The sequence below is a fragment of the Dipodomys spectabilis genome, unplaced genomic scaffold (assembly GCF_019054845.1).
Source record: "Dipodomys spectabilis isolate Male_0828 unplaced genomic scaffold, ASM1905484v1 ptg000163l, whole genome shotgun sequence".
NCBI lineage: Eukaryota > Metazoa > Chordata > Mammalia > Rodentia > Heteromyidae > Dipodomys > Dipodomys spectabilis.
Genome location: NW_024870840.1, coordinates 8,112,378 through 8,128,984, shown reverse-complemented (window position 1 = coordinate 8,128,984; position 16,607 = coordinate 8,112,378). Strand labels below are relative to the sequence as shown.

The window sequence follows — 16,607 nt, the reverse complement described above, 5'->3', positions numbered from 1 at the left end:
CCAGAAGTGGCGCTGTGGCTCAAGTGGTAGAGCACTAGCCCTGAGCTGAAGAGCTGAAGGATAGTGCCCAGGCCCAGAGTTCAGGCCCCACGACCACACCCCCCCCCAAAAAAAAAGTTATAGCTGCAGTAGTTAGATCTATATTTGTTGGTGTGATGCTGATAATATTGCCCACACATTATAGCCTTATAAGTAGGGATGGATGGAAATTCAAATAACCTGGAGACAGACCTTAGTCTCAACTTTATCTTCAAACATCTTCAGCTAGATTCAGTCTGTAGAAGAAGCATGTTAGAGACATAAGGAAGGTTTCAGGAGAAAAAGTTTATCTTCTGTTGTTTAATGAGATTTAATCAAGATCTGGGTAATCATACATTGTGTTTCTAACTGAAGGAAGAATAGCCACCGAGGCATTTCGGGATAAAGGAAAGGAAATACTTCATGATTGACATGGAGGAGTGCCAGAGTACATAATAGACATAATAGCTTTCTTAAGAGTTTGAAAACCCATTGTGTTCATTTCCTTCAGTAATTTGCTCATTCAAAAATATTGAACCCCATTCTACATACCAAGTACCACGCTGACCCTTAACATTTTGTCTAGGACAGGAAACTATGGTATTTCCATAAAATAAATGGAAAATTAGAAACTGATTATAAGAAGTGGGTAGGGTTTACCCTAATACTCCAAATTATGGATAAAGCTATTTGCATTCTTATCCAAATAGATGAAGCAAGTAGTTTACAATTGCTAAACTGTCTCACACTGAAATTGCCATTTTATCCTATATTTTATGAACAGGACAAATCTTCCATCTTTTAATGTGTTCAGAGGATTTGTTTACATTGCTGCTACTATAAGAAAGAATAGATATTGTCGCTATTTAAATAGAAATTCAACATCTTATCTGCGTTAATAAAAGCATCCCTCTGGAAGGTCTTGAAGTTTTTTGCTTTGTTTTTTTTGTCGGTCGTGGGACTTGAACTCTGGGCCTGAGCCGTGTCCCTCAGCTCTTCAGCTCAAGGCTAGTGCTCTACCACTTAAGCCACAGTACTACTTCCTGTTTTCTGAGTGGTTTATTGGAGATAAGAATCTCACAGACTTTCCTGCCCAGGTTGGCTTTGAACTGCGATCCTCAGATCTCAGCTTCCTGAATAGCTAGGATTACAGGCTTGAGTCACCTGTGCCCAGCTGTTTTTTGTTTTTGAATCCAGACTAACTTCTAACTTCCAATTTGAGATTCTCTTACCTTAGTCTCTCAAATGCTGTAATTACAGGCTTGTATCACCATGACCAGCTTTCAGAATTTTCTTCAGTGACAAAGATTACTATGACACAATTTTATATTTTATGTAGTTTTTTTTCTAGTCCTGGGGCTTGAACTCAGGGCCCAGAGTTTAAGTTCCATGATGGACAATAATAATAATAATAATAAAATAGTTCAAACCAGGTACCAGTGGCTCATCCTGTAAGCCTAGCTACTCAGGAGGCTGAGATCTGAGGATCACTGTTCAAAGCAAATCTGAACAGGAAAGTCCATGAGACTCTTGTCTCCAATTAACCACCAAAAAGCTGGAAATGCAGCTGTGGCTTAAAGTGCTAAGAATACTAGTCTTAAGCACAAAAGCTTAAGGACAGTACCCAGTCCCCGAGTTCTAGCCCCAGGACTGGCATAAAAACAAAAATACTAGTTTATCTCTCAGTTATAAAAAAAAAATGTGTTTGTTGTTCAAAATGTGTTTGTTTAATAACAAAAGATATGTGGGAAGGGACTAATCAGTTGAGAGTAGAAAATTGTGCCATAATTTGAAGGGTCTACTATATTAAGTTTTAAATTTGTTCTTGTATTCAAGATTATAGATAGCTTTCTAATAATGGTAAAGTTCTGCCTGTAAGACATTAAAAATTAATACAAAATGTGCATGGTAGATGATGATGTGACAGTATGAGCTATGAGAGAAATTCTTGATGCCACACCTTCACTCTCAGCTTTTTAGTGGTGAATTGGATATAAGTGGCTCATGGACTTTATTTAATGCCCAGGCGGCTTTGAACTGCAATCCTTAGATCTCAACCTTCTGAGTATTTAGGATTATAGATGTGGGTCACCATTATCCTTTTTGAAATATATCTAATAGACTCATAATCAATTATAGCCTGTTGAAAGTTGAAGGCCCTTGCTGTCATCCAATAGATTTTTTTGTTACAGCTGCAATGAACAAAGGAAATTTGTAGACTATATTTGTAGAATGGAGAAAGTTGTAGCTTCTTCACTATCTTTCTGATCGGTTTTTACTTAAAATGTATACAATTAACGTGTTTGTTACTTTTAGAAGTTTTAAATTTTGGATTAATAGAAAATACTTTATAGTTCTGTTACCTTAGGATAAACACAGTCTTTCTAGTAATTTTCTGAAACAGCAATGATTAATTGCTCTTTCCTTTTTTGTCCAAGTCCAGGACTTAAATTCTGTACCTGATGCTTTTGTTCATTGGCTAGTGTTCTACCAACTGTGCCATGCTTTCCAATCCCAAATCCTGAAAGTTCTAATAAAATATTTTTTATTGTGAAAAAACCATACAGAGGGGTTAAAATTACATGAGCAAGGTAATGAGTACATTTCTTATCAAGCATTGTTGCCTCCTCCTTCGTTTCCCCTTACCATCCCTTCCCAGCTTCCCCTCCCCGGCTCCCCCTAATAAAATATTTTATTTGCCCAGAGTTTAAACCACAGAAAATTTTAAGGGACAATAAGTAAATTCAACATGTGCACTTGAGATGTGTATGCGTGTGAGGGTGGGGACTGGACCACTTTAAGTCCATAGGATACCTGATGTCTAAAAGGCAGGCTTATCACTTGGGAGATTTTACAAAACAACCTTATCTTTGCAGCTTTCCTGAGGTTTGAAGATGGTACCTGCAAGTACCACTGAAATTCATACTGTCTTATTATCTTAAAAATCTAAGGCATTGGGCATGGTTCATATGGTCTCAGTGTTCTTATAATTATGCCTTCACCTGTACCCTAAAGTTTGTATTCAGTTTATGTTAAATTAATGAAAAATGTTTTTAATAGATCACTGGTTTTTCCTCCTCCTCCTCCTCCTCCTCCTCCTCCTCCTCCTCCTCCTCCTCCTCCTCCTCCTCCTCCTCCTCCTCCTCCTCCCCCCCCCTCCTCCCCCCCCCACCCCCCCCCCCACCCCTCCCCGGGCACTGTCCCTGATTTCTTGCGCTTTACTACTTTGAGCCACATTTGGCTTTCTGGTCATTGATTCAGACATAAAAGTCTCACAAAATACTTTCCTGCCCAGGCTGGCTTCAAATCTCAACCTTCTGGGTAAGTTACTAGGATTACAGGCATGAGCCACCAGCTGGCTACATCCCATTTTTAAGGAAGGAAATATAATTTTGGAAGTCATCTCTCAAGCTGTTGGGCAAAAGAAGCGAATCTTATTCTAATTGAGTTTAAAGTGGTCACTACTAGATGGTGACAAAATTAAAAGCAAAAGCTTTTTACTTTTTTGTCAGTCGTGGGGCTTGAACTCTGGGCCTGGGCGCTGTCCCTCACCTCTTCAGCTCAAGGCGAGCGCTCTACCACTTGAGCTACAGCGCCACTTCCGGTTTTCTGGTGATTTATTGGAGATAGGAGTCTCACAGTCTCTCCTGCCCGGGCTGGCTTTGAACTGCGATCCCCAGATCTCAGCCTCCTGAGTAGCTAGGATTACAGGCGTGAGCCACCAGCGCCTGGCTAAAAGCAAAAGCTTTTTAAAGGAGCCTCACTAGAAAGAGTAAAGTTGATGAGAGATTAGGGACGTTATAAGCAGCTAGAAATTATGACCGGGAGCTCATATTATCTTTGGAAAAAATATTTCATAAAAATGAAACATTATTGTCTGTTTTTGTTTTATTAAACATGGGCATTTTTTCTGCTTAGTTTGCAGATGCTTCGAGTATTGTGAGCAGAGACTTATTTGGATTATGTGTTTCTCGGGTAGACTAAGTAAATACTAGCAATGGATAAATGCAGACACATTGAGCAGTTGCAGCTTGCTCAAGACCATTCCATCCTCAACCCTCAGAAATGGCACTGTGTAGACTGCAATACATCAGAGTCTATTTGGGCATGCCTCAGCTGCTCTCATGTTGCCTGTGGACGATATATTGAAAAGCACGCAGTCAAGCACTTTGAAGAAAGCAGTCATCCTGTTGTTCTGGAGGTGAATGAGATGTATGTTTTTTGTTATCTCTGTGATGATTATGTTCTTAACGATAATGCAGCTGGAGACCTGAAATTACTACGAAGTACACTAAGTGCAATCAAAAGTCAAAATTATCACTGTGCCACTCCTAGTGGACAGTCTACAGATACAAGTGATGATTCTTACTTCTTACCTGACGGCACCCAATCTATGCTCCAAAATGAGGATCGGATGTGCACTGCTCTTTGGCACAGGAGGAAGATGCTCATGGGTAAAGTCTTTCGAACTTGGTTGGAGCAGTCACTCATTGGGAAAAAAAGGATTGCTCAAGAAAAATTTCACGAGAAAGTGGTAGCAAAGAAAGAAGTGAAGAAAAGACATCACGAATTAGACCATCAAGGGAAAACAGAATTGGAAAGTATGCCTCCACGAAAGAGCTTGCGTTTACAAGGGCTGGCTCAGTCCTCCACAGTAGTAGTGGTTCCTGTTCAAGCACCATCACAAACTCCAGCTTCACCAGCAAAAGACAAAGTGCTATCTACCATAGAAGGTACAAGAGGTAAAAGGGTCAGTGACTCCTTAGTTAAGCGAAGGCCAATGATAACTCCTGGTGTAACAGGATTGAGAAATTTGGGAAATACTTGCTACATGAATTCTGTTCTTCAAGTATTGAGTCATTTACTTATTTTTCGACAATGCTTTTTAAAGCTTGATCTGCGCCAATGGTTGGCTGTGACTACTAGTGATAAACCAAGATCATATAAGCATCTGCCTATCACAGATTCAGTAGTGTATCAAGTGAATAAAGGCCAAGAGAAAGATAGAAGCTTGGTTTGCTCCAGATATCCAAGTTTGCCATCAGGACTGAGTGGTGGAGCATCAAAAGGCAGAAATATGGAACTTATTCAGTCAAGAGAACCAAGTTCACAATACATTTCTCTTTGCCATGAATTGCATACTTTGTTCCAAGTCATGTGGTCTGGAAAGTGGGCCTTGGTTTCACCATTTGCTATGCTACATTCAGTATGGAGACTAATTCCTGCTTTCCGGGGCTATGCCCAACAAGATGCTCAGGAATTTCTCTGTGAACTTTTGGATAAAGTACAATATGAATTAGAGACAACTGGTACCAGGTTACCAGCTCTTATCCCCTCTTCTCAAAGGAAACTTATTAAACAAGTTCTTAATGTTGTAAATAATATTTTTCATGGACAACTTCTTAGTCAGGTAATGGATTTCTTCAAATTTTATCTTGGGAAATTAATAAAGTGAAAATTTACATATTCTCTATATAACTAGTGTGTTTGAACATGGATCATTTTCAAATCAGATTGATTGCTTTTATAAATGTATAAAGTACTCATTTACTTCATGAATCACTGAAAATAGTTCTAGGTTTATGAAATCAAAAGCCTGTGGAGGGAGAGTCAGGAAACAACTTTGTAGGTTACTAATACTATAGTCACTTTCTAAGGTGCTAAGAAAAGTGTGTTTAATCCTGGAGTGAACAGCCTTCAAGACACTGTTGTACTGAGAACGATATGTTGCGGACTAGAGCAATTTCTAGAAACAAGGAATAGTTTAGCCCTGTCAGACTTCCTAGAGAGATTTAAGATTCATCTAGTTCTAGTTCTCAGATAGTTTCTGACAATGTTGATTTCTTGTTTTGTTATTTTAATTCAAGAAATTCTTCAAAAGGTCAGTCAGTGATGTTACTGAATTCCCAGATGAACCACCATAAGGAATGTATGTCAATTTGTTAATATCTAAAGTCTATATTTGAACTTGCTTCATTATTTAAAGAGACTTGTATGAAAGTTTCTTTGTATTACTTCATACTGTATGTAAATTATTGACACATAAGTCTGTCTTAAATTAAGTGCAAAGTTGCTAGCATTAAATCCTTTACCAGTTACTATATTGCCTCTGTAAGTTGCAAGAAGTTTATTTTTCCATATTTGAATAGCTCTATTTCATGTTTTGTTCTGTTTGAATAGGGGTTTTAATGTAATATTTGATTTAAGTGGGCATATGATTTATTATTTTATTTTTTTTATTTTTTTATTTTTTTGGGTCCAGTCGTGGGGCCTGAACTCTGGGCCTGGGCGCTGTCCCTCGGCTCTTCAGCTCAAGGCTAGCGCTCTACCACTTGAGCCACAGCGCCACTTCCGGCTTTTTTCTTTTTGCTTATGTGGTGCTGAGGAATCGAACCCAGTGCCTTAAGCATGCAAGGCAAGTGCTCTACCACTGAGCCACCTTCCCAGCCCTGATTTATTATTTTATAGGTATTGTCTTTTTTAAAATTATCAGCTGGCAGAGCTCCAAAATCTGTATAACAAAAGCATATTAATAGTATTGTATATATATTAATATATTAACATTTCAACATATATGTTGTATTTATATATTTATATAAGTATAATATAGTATAAATATATTATGTTAAAATATGAATACATAAGATATATTGTGTACACACACACACACATATATATATATATATATATAAATAGAATTGTAGTTGTACTTTGTATTATGGTTAAAGGGTTATAGTTCAGTGGAAGAGTATCTTGCCAAAAAAAGAAAGTAGATTGTGGTAACAGATTGGGATTGGAATATGAAAAATCACTGAAAGATGAGGAAGGAAGAGGGTGGCAAACATCAAGCCTAATGACAAATAACATTAAACACATATAAGTATATGCTATATAATATAAAGATTATGTTTACTAAGCTATAGTTCAATTTTTATTTATTTTGGTACTGGTACTTGGGCTTGAACTCAGGGCCAACACACTGTCTCTTAGCCTTTTCCCATACATCTGGCAATCTAGCACTTGAGCCACAGCACTGCTTCTGGCTTTTTGGTAGTTATTAGAGATCAGGACCTCACAGACTTTCCTGCCAAGTTGGTTTTGAAACTTGAGTAGCTAAGATTACAGGTATGAGCTATTAACACCTGGCAATATAGTTTGAATTTTTATTAAAGTCTAGATTGGACTGTTATTGGAACTTTTTTTTGTCTATCATGGGGCTTGAACTCTGGGCCTGGGCACTTTTCCTCAGATCTTCAGCTCAAAGCTAGCACTCTTCCACTTGAGACACAGTGCCACTTCCTGTTTTCTGGTGGTTTATTGGAGATAAGAGTCTCACAGACTTTCCTGCCCAGGCTGGCTTTGAACCTCAATCCCTAGATTTCAGCCTCCTGAGTAGCATGAGCCACTGGCGCCTGGCTGTTATAACAACTTTTTGAAGGTCCATCTGTGGAAGCCTGTCAATAATAGTGAGTTTAAGGACACTCTTTTCAAAGGAAAAAAATTAAACTTTCCTGATAAAAATATAAAGTGGTTATCCAGACTAACAAAATTGTATTTTCAAAAGAAACCCTTGGGGCTGGGAAGGTGGCTCAGTGGTAGAGTGCTTGCCTTGAATGCATGAGGCCCTGGGTTCGATTCCTCAGCACCATATATGCAGAAAAAGCCGGAAGTGACGCTGTGGCTCAAGTAGTAGAGTGCTAGCCTTCAGCTGAAGAGCTGAGGGACAGCACCCATGCCCAGAGTTCAGGCCCTATGACTGACAAAAAAAAAAAAGGGAGAAAGTCGGGTGTCAGTGGCTCACACCTGTAATGCTAGCTACTGAGAAAGCTGAGATCTGAGGATCATGGTTCAAAGCCAGCCCGGGCAAGGAAAGTCCGTGAGACTCATATCCAATAAACCGCTCAAGCAGTAGAGCGCTTGCCTTGAGCTGAAGAGCTGAGGGACAGTGCTCAGGCCCAGAGTTCAAGCCCCACAACCGACCAAAAAGAAAAGCTTATTTACTAATAATGGCCTCAAGTGAAAGGAGTTAGTTTTTATGTAAGAACTGTAATTTGAGAAACTAATTTTTTATTTACAGGTTACATGTCTTGCATGTGACAACAAATCAAATACCATAGAACCATTCTGGGACTTGTCACTGGAATTTCCAGGAAGATACCAATACAGTGGAAAAGACACTTCCTCCCAGCCATGTCTAGTTACTGAAATGCTGGCCAAATTTACAGAAACTGAAGCTTTAGAAGGAAAAATCTACATATGTGACCAGTGTAACTGTGAGTAGAGATTGTATATTCTTTGTGTGTTTCTAAGATTAATAGGGAAGGTGGGAGAAATTCCTTAAATAGCAGCTGTGAATGTGAACTACAGTTGCTGGGAAGAAATCAGACTAAACAATTCTGCTTTTCATTTGATGTTTATGAAGTGTTTTTTGCCTCATTGATGACATTAAAATTTTTTCTTGATCCTCTAGTGAGTTGTAGAAAGATGGGATTCATAAAATAAGAATGTGAGATCTGATGGGATGCTAGTGGCTCACACCTGTGATCATAGCTACACAGGAGGCTGAGATCCAAGAATCATGGTTTGAAGCCAGCCCAGTCGGAAAAGTCTGTGGGACTCTTAACTTGAAGTTATCACCTTGGAAATGATGCTGTAGCTCAAGTGGTAGAGTGCTAGCCTTGCGCAAAAGGAGCTTAGAAGCACTGCTCAGGCTCAGAATTCAAGGCCCAGGACTAGCAAAAAAAAAAAAAGAAAGAAAATGAAGTCTGGGGATATAGCTTTAATGGTAAAATGCCTGTCTAACAATATTGAAGACCTAGGTTTGATCTTAGGTACTAAAAATAAAAAATTGATATGTGGAGCAGAATAAAGTAGAAAACAAAAAGTAGTAAGAGGAAAGCATGCTATGTAGTATAAAGGCTTTCTGAAAATATTTTGCTTCAGGTTAAAACATTTATTTGTGCTATGCTGGGGCCTGAACTCTGGGTCTGGGCACTGCCCCTCAGCTCTTCAGTTCAAGGCTAGCACTCTACCACTTTGAGCCATTGCACCCATTCTGGCTTTTCTGCTTATGTGGTGCTGAGGAATGGAACCCAGGGCCTCATGCATGCAAGGCAAGCACTGAGCCACCTTCCCATCCCTGTCCTTCAGCTTTTCCACTCAGGTCTAGTGCTCTACCACCTGAGCCACAGCTCTACTTTCAGCTTTTGTGTGGTTACATGGAGATTAACCTAATTGGAATATCATCCATTTCCTGTCTGAGCTGGATTTGAACCTTGATCCTCAGATCTCAGTCTCCTGATTAGCTGGGAAGGCTTGTTTGATTGGTGGGAGAGGGGAACGGGTCTCACTTTTTAGCCTGTGCTGTCCTCAGACTTGCTATATGGCCTAACCTGGCTTCACATGAAGTAAGGAAATCTTCTGCCTCTGCCTCCTAAGTGATGGCACTACATGTATAAGTCAACATGCCCAGCTCTAATGGCAAATTTTTAAGAGTTGGGAATGCTATGGTAAAATCCACTTTTAAGTGGAAAGCAGTGCACTTATTCCTAATCTATTCATAATTACAGGATTATAATTAAAATCATGTATTTGTTTTCATGCTTACTAGCTCGTAAATTTGTTTTAAAAATTTCTTGCCAGCAGAACCCAGGTGTTTATATCTAGCAGTGCCATGTCTGTTCGTTCATGCTTAAGTAAAAAAAATGTCGTTATCTCTTCCTTAGACCTTTAAACTTGATCTTCATTTTTTATTACAGCAAAGCGTAGAAAGTTTTCTTCAAAGCCAGTTGTACTCACAGAAGCCCAAAAACAGCTTATGATATGTCACCTTCCTCAGGTTCTCAGACTACACCTCAAACGATTCAGGTTAGTAGTACCAGTTGCCAACCATGTCTAAATTGGTCATTCCTTCTGCTTCAAAAATATCAAAAGTTAAAGGAATACATATGATGGAAGAGGGTAGTATTTACCCTCTTTTTGATTCAAGGGAGAAACTGGCCATTGTTTATAGCAGACACACACTATATTCAGCAATTAACTTTATCTGTTTATTTTTTGAAATGGGATCTTGTCATAGCCCGGGCTGACCTTAGATTTGTAATCCTCTTGTCTCCCCTCTGTTGAGTGCCAAGATCACAGGTGTGTACCACTGCACTGTCTCAGTAACTAATCTTGTGATCAATGCCCCAATCATGATTAGATCCCTAACATTTTGATCTGCTAAATGTTTGTAAGTTTATATCTGCTTGCAGTATTTAATATTCTACATTAAATTGTCACTTTTTAAATAGGAATATTTGACCCTATTGTTTTGTGTTTGGAAATATTTGATAAAATGAACCAATTCAAAGCAATGTGTGTGTGTGTGTGTGTGTGTGTTGCTCTTGTACTTTTTGTGCAAAGCCTGAACTCTGGACCTTGGGTTCTCACTCAGCTTTCTTGCTTACAGCAAATCTCAGTTCATACACTGTGTCTTTAGGGACATTTCTAAAGTTCCACCATGTAACCATCTATCACGGAATCCTCCTTTTACATAACTGCAAAAACTTATCTGTAATTAACTGATTTGCATAATTTCTCTTATACCAGTAGAATAGCAGCAAAATAATCATTTCTTTTATTCCTATATGCCAGGTCCTAGAATTATGCTTAGCAGTGTCTCAAAATATTAAGTGAATAAATGGGGTATTTAGAGAAGCAGGAACATTTTAATCAAGAGAGAGCAACATGAATCAAAGTAAAGAGAGGGAGTATTAGGTTATACAATAAAGGCTTCATAAGAAGTATGGTGAGCCCTGCCATTGCATATAAAGTAACATGAAATGAAAACAAGATTAGTTAGGAGGTTAATAGTAAAAACGGCAATTGAGAGCGGAGAGGTGAGAATATAAAGATTCTGTAAAAATACATTGGAAAGGACTTAAAATGATGTTACTCTAATGTTCAAACTTTCGGTAACCACTTATTTTGGTAACCACTATTTAGACTTTTCATGGATGCTGCTTTAATGTGTGGTGTTGGCATACAAAAGATGTAAATGGATCCCATGGCTGAAACATAATCCTACCTACTTAGGAGTCTGAAATCTGAGGGTGGCAGTTCAAAGCCAACTCAAGCAAGAAAGTCTAGAAGACTCTAATCTCCAGTTAATCAGCAAAAAGCCAGAAGTGGAGTTGTGGCCCAGGTGATAGAGCATTAGCCTTAAGAATAAAAGCTCAGGTACATCAAGGATAGTGTCCAGATCCTGAGTTCAAGCCCTAGGACTGGCACACACAAAAAAATCACACCAGAGATTCCAAGAGTTTTTGAAACTATAAATTAGGAAATGAGAGGAAGACCAACTATTTCACAATATCACAGAAATGGGATATGACTTTCTAGTCTAAGTGAAAGCACAATTTGCATGGCTTACCTTTAGTAGTTCTACACCATTTTACATTGTCTTATTTTCTGAAACCGGTCTATATTCCTCTTTCCTTTCTCACATATTATCTGAACTTCATGTTTTAGTATTTTCACACTGTTCTTATGTCTTTATTCTGAATGAAATTAGTCTCTTGAAAGAACTATCATATATGATATGATCTTTCCCTCTGTAATACTTCCTGATAGTATGTTTGTGATACTGTGCTTACTATATCTAGTAATATCAGTACAGGAGGCATTATTTGAATACTGTCATTAATAAGTATTTCAATGCAAATGTGACACACAGGAGAGGTCATTACACCCCTCCTCCCCCACTGCCCCTTTCTCCTTTTTTTCACTTTTTTTTTTTTTTTTGGTTGGTAGTGGGTCTTGAACTCTGGGCGTGGGTGCTGTCCCTCAGCATTTGAGCTCAAGGCTAGCATGCTGCCGCTTGAGCTACAGCGCTACTTCCAGTTTTCTAGTGGTTTATTGGAGATAAGAGTCTCCCGGACTTTCTTGCCCAGGCTGGCTTTGAACTGTGATCCTCAGATCTCAGCCTCCTGAGTAGGATGACAGGCTTGAGCCACCAGTGCCCAGCAGGGCTATAATTTTTTAAATTAATTTTTACCTGTAATATCTAATCACATTTAATTACAAAAGTTCAGTAGTAGAGGGTTTGTCAAGCATGCTTAAGTCCATGCATTCAATCTACAATCTCTAGCCCTGCAAAAGAATTAGAAAACTTGATTGGACCTGTTAGGAAAATTTTCCTAAATCCCTTCATTTCTACTCAGTTCAGGATTTTAGGAATACACAACACACACACACACTGAATTTTGTATATATGTGTTATATATATATGTGTGATTGATTTTTGGTGTGTACTGGGTACTAGGGCTTAAATTCAGAGCCTTGTGCTCTTAGCTTTTTGCTAACTGCTCACACTACCACTTTGGCCACAACTTTAATTCTTTGTATTTCACATTCTAGAATTCTCCTTTGGTATTCCTCATTACTTTGTTCTGGCTTGTTCACAGGTGGTCAGGACGTAATAACCGAGAGAAGATTGGTGTTCACGTTGGCTTTAAGGAAATCTTAAACATGGAGCCCTATTGCTGCAAGGAGACAATGAAATCCCTCAGACCAGAATGCTTTATCTATGACTTATCAGCTGTAGTAATGCATCATGGGAAAGGATTTGGCTCAGGACATTACACTGCCTACTGCTATAATTCTGAAGGAGGTATAGATAGGAAAAATTATGTGCTTGCTGGTTCTGGGGCTTGAACTCAGGGCCTGGATACTGTCCTTGAGCTGTTTTGCTCAAGGCCAGCGCTCTACCACTTAAGCCACAGATTCTCTTTTGACTTTTTTTCTTGGTGGTTAATAAGAGTCTCACAGACTTTCCTGCCCTGGATGAGATCTGAAAATCTCAGCCTCCTGAATATCTAGGATTACAGGTGTGAGCCAACAGTGGCTAAAAATTATTTTATTTTGAATTAGACTTGCAAAGTTGTGCTCATGCTTTATGATTTCTGAGTGGCCACTGAATCATCTTAAGCACAGCCACCTGACTCCCTCTCCCCCCCCCCCCCCACACACACTTGACTTCTGTGGTAGGGGTAAGTTGCAGACTATACTATTTTCTGTAGGTTTGTAGTACTTTGGGGTATAAATGAAGGTAGTTTTATTAAAGTAAGATGATGAGACTTTTCTTAGTATACTTCCAAGAGCAGGTTTTATGTTTACTGTGTTATTTCAGAACAAGGCCTCTAATGAACACAAAATGATCATAGAAATAGAACAATTTTTTAGTTCAAATTTAACCTATATAAACTGTCATTTGCCATCTCTATCTCTTCTAGGATAGCCTAATTCTAGCAACTGATGGGAGTGAGGTTTCACTTTTTTCTTCCCATTTTGATTAATATTGAACAAGGGATGAACATGCAATCCACAAAGGAATTCAACAGTAAACTACTAAGAATTGTTAGAAAATTACTTTTTGTAAAACACCACTTCTAACATTGTTTACTAAACATCCCATGTCTATGCTTTCCCTCTAGGCTTCTGGGTACACTGCAATGACTCCAAGCTAAGCATGTGCACAATGGATGAAGTATGCAAGGCCCAAGCTTATATCTTATTTTATACCCAGCGAGTTACCGAGAATGGATATTCTAAACTCTTACGTGAGCTCCTGTCTAGTAACCAACCTCCCAGTGAAGAAGCTGATACCTCTTCTAACGAAATCCTTAGCTGATCTAAAGACAGTGGGGCTTTCTTCTTGTGATTTGTATATATCTTTTTAAAAGGGCTGACTTACAATTTTGAGCTTCATTGTTTTTTATACTTACAAATCAGTGCACACTACATTTATACACTTTTGTATTTAACTACAACAAAACTTTTTTACAGAGACAAAGTATAAATATATGTATGTCATCTGCGGGTAACTTAGGTTTTTACAAGTATTTGGGAGTTTTAAACTTTGTGTTTACCTCAGACTAGTGTTACCTCTTTATATTTTGATATCTTAATTTGCCTCAGATCATGAATTGTGCAACCCACTGAAGAAATTCAGGTGACATCATTTTATATACATTTGATATTTCTTTTGTAGCTATTTTCTATACAAATTCTAAATAGAAAATTAGACACTTATGTCTAAACTCTTACCCCTCCCACACACAACAAAACCAATTCTTTTAGGCCATTTGTATATTGATGTCACCTTTGCTCCTTAAAAGGAAGTTAAACTGGCATATTGACAGTTATATTCAAGGTGTCACCTGAATACCAATCAGACTGATATTCCTGAGGTTTTGTACACCATGGGGCTGAATTTGGTTAGTGGAATTTGACTTAAATGTATTGCTCTACAAACTTATTTGGCATAGTCAAACTAAAATGGCAGATTTACAAATGGTTTAATGAACTTTGGAACTGTGTACATTAAAAAAAGTGGCTAGGACTTACTGATGATTTGTTTGCAGCATTAAGGTTCTAAATGTCATTAGCAAGCCAGTATACTCATACAAGTATAGCTTATCTTGGATAGTTATGTTGATAATATTAGATCTCTTAAAGCAAGCTGTGTAGCTTGAGATTTTTAGTTCAAAGAAATCTTGAAGAGAAAAAGCACAGGACCAAGATTACTGTTCAAAACTGGTACCTGAGCTATACACCTGGCATGTTACTGCTCTAAAGCCTGGCTCATTTATTTACTCTTGCTAAGATTATGTGACTACTGGGAACCTTAGAAAAATGAGCATCAAGCCATTTTTAAAAACATTAAAAATCATATAAAACCTCTTATTAAATACAGCGGGACCCTCTTTGCTCTTCTGTATCTCACCCTATCTCTGAAAGTCCTACTGATAACTGAATTTAGAAAGGGGAGACTCCACTAACTTCTATGGATCAGCTGCATTAATCACTGGAAGGTCATTTGTCCCTTTTTTCTTGAGTTTATTTACAGCTTGAAATATCCTGGAGAATGCTATTCACCGCTAGTGGTCATCTGTATTGTCAAGTGTAAGTTTGAAAGGAATGTCTATTATACCAGTTTTGAGTTTCAGATAAGTTACCAGGGGCAACTGATAGCATGATATCACTGAACAAATAATTTGTGCCAAAAATACAGCTGGAGTATTAAATGGCTAGGCTTGAAAATGCTCATTTACTGAAGACCTATGTAAATTGTTATCTCAACTGTTACAACTCATTAAAGATTTATGTGGTCAAAATGCCGGAGTCTAGCCTTTAATTTTAAGGATTTTTTTTTTTTTAGCATACAACACATTTAGCACTTAGGCTATCATTTATAATGGTATAGTAGCTTCCATTTATTTCAAAGTGGAAATACATGGAGAAGTGATTTTGTCTTATTTTGTAAACTAATACCTATGGAGGAGAATGTGTTGGGGGTGGTCAGATATATGGGAAATCTGTACTGTTTTCCACTAGATGTTGTCAAACCTCAAACTGCCCTAAGAAAATCACCTTAAAATACCACCAGCAGCAGCAACAACAAAAAGAACCCTAAACGATAAACATAGATGTATTACTAAACAACATTTTTTTGGTTGCAGAATAATTTACTAAAGGCACTATTGTTAAAACATCTAATAATTTGTTGCCAATAAGGTACATCACTGTAAACATAACAAAATGACATCAAGATATACATGGCTAGTTAGGCAAACAATACAGTCTTTTTCTTAAGTGACAGCTTTCCTATTTACAAGATTATATTCCTTCCAGCCATATGCAGGGACAGAGTGATGCCATGTCTTCCAAAAGTTTCAGCTTGTCAGAAATCACTACTGCTAGAAAGACCTATGAAAGCTCTAAAACTTTACTTGGGTCCGTTATTAACACCCTGGGCTTAGAAATCAAGCTCCTTGCTTTGATATTCCTTCCAAAGCACATAAACAGATTCAAAACCCCAAAGGAAGATTCAAAGCCTTGTGTGCAAAGTGTGAATTAGTTGAGCTTTGCTGTTTACACAGCATCACAGAAAATGGAGAAATTATTCAAAGGTAGCTACTGAACATTAGCACCATAAAAACAGCTCAGACTGCTAAAAACTAGATTGCTTTCCCCAAAAGATAACATTTATAGCTCAGATGCTGAGAGCAGCTTCCCAATGTATCAAATGATCTCCTTATATAAGTCATTTGTCTTCAGTCAAAAATGTTAAAAACAGCATCCCAGAGCAGTAAAATCATTGTGCTAAAGAATATACAAATTAAGGCTTTACCTTGGCACATAATTCTGAAATTAGGTTGTGGAACATTCCTAACAAATCACATATAATTGAGAGAACCAGTGGTTGGGCTCAGTTTGAACAAGCAAAATGTTTTGTTCTAATACACAAATTAACACTTGTATTCTGTATGGAGGATAAAGGTTGCCTTCCAGAACACCAACATTTGTGAGGTTAAGAAATCAAACATGGCCTGGGAAAGTAGCTCAGTGGTAAGAGTGCTTGCCTCACATGCATGAGGCCCTGGGTTCAATTCCTCAGCATTACATAAACAGAAAAAGCTGAAGTGGTGCTGTGGCTCAAGTGGTAGAGTGTTATATCCTTGAGCTGAAAGAGCTGAGGGACAGCTCCCAGGCCGAGTTCAAGCCCCACAACGAACCAAAAACAAAACTAGAAAAAGCCTAGTTTC

The 16,607-nt window shown here is 38.2% G+C and overlaps 1 protein-coding gene across 1 annotated transcript; it reads left to right on the top strand.

Moving 5' to 3' along the window:
- The first annotated feature begins 4,012 nt into the window (after window positions 1-4,012).
- Usp44 (ubiquitin specific peptidase 44) lies at window positions 4,013-15,450 on the top strand. Its single transcript, XM_042693389.1, has 5 exons — window positions 4,013-5,428; window positions 8,096-8,291; window positions 9,777-9,885; window positions 12,465-12,670; window positions 13,494-15,450. The coding sequence occupies exons 1-5, from the start codon at window positions 4,016-4,018 to the stop codon at window positions 13,688-13,690; spliced, it is 2,121 nt and encodes a 706-aa protein (XP_042549323.1). The 5' UTR covers window positions 4,013-4,015; the 3' UTR covers window positions 13,691-15,450.
- The last annotated feature ends 1,157 nt before the right edge of the window (window positions 15,451-16,607 follow it).

Excerpts from the sequence above, each read along its gene's own strand:
- Usp44 (XM_042693389.1), top strand. The coding sequence starts at position 4,016 with ATGGATAAATGCAGACACATTGAGCAGTTGCAGCTTGCTCAAGACCAT. Across the intron at positions 8,292-9,776 it reads CATATGTGACCAGTGTAACT|CAAAGCGTAGAAAGTTTTCT; the intron begins GTGAGTAGAGAT and ends TTTTTATTACAG. Across the intron at positions 12,671-13,493 it reads CTGCTATAATTCTGAAGGAG|GCTTCTGGGTACACTGCAAT; the intron begins GTATAGATAGGA and ends CTTTCCCTCTAG.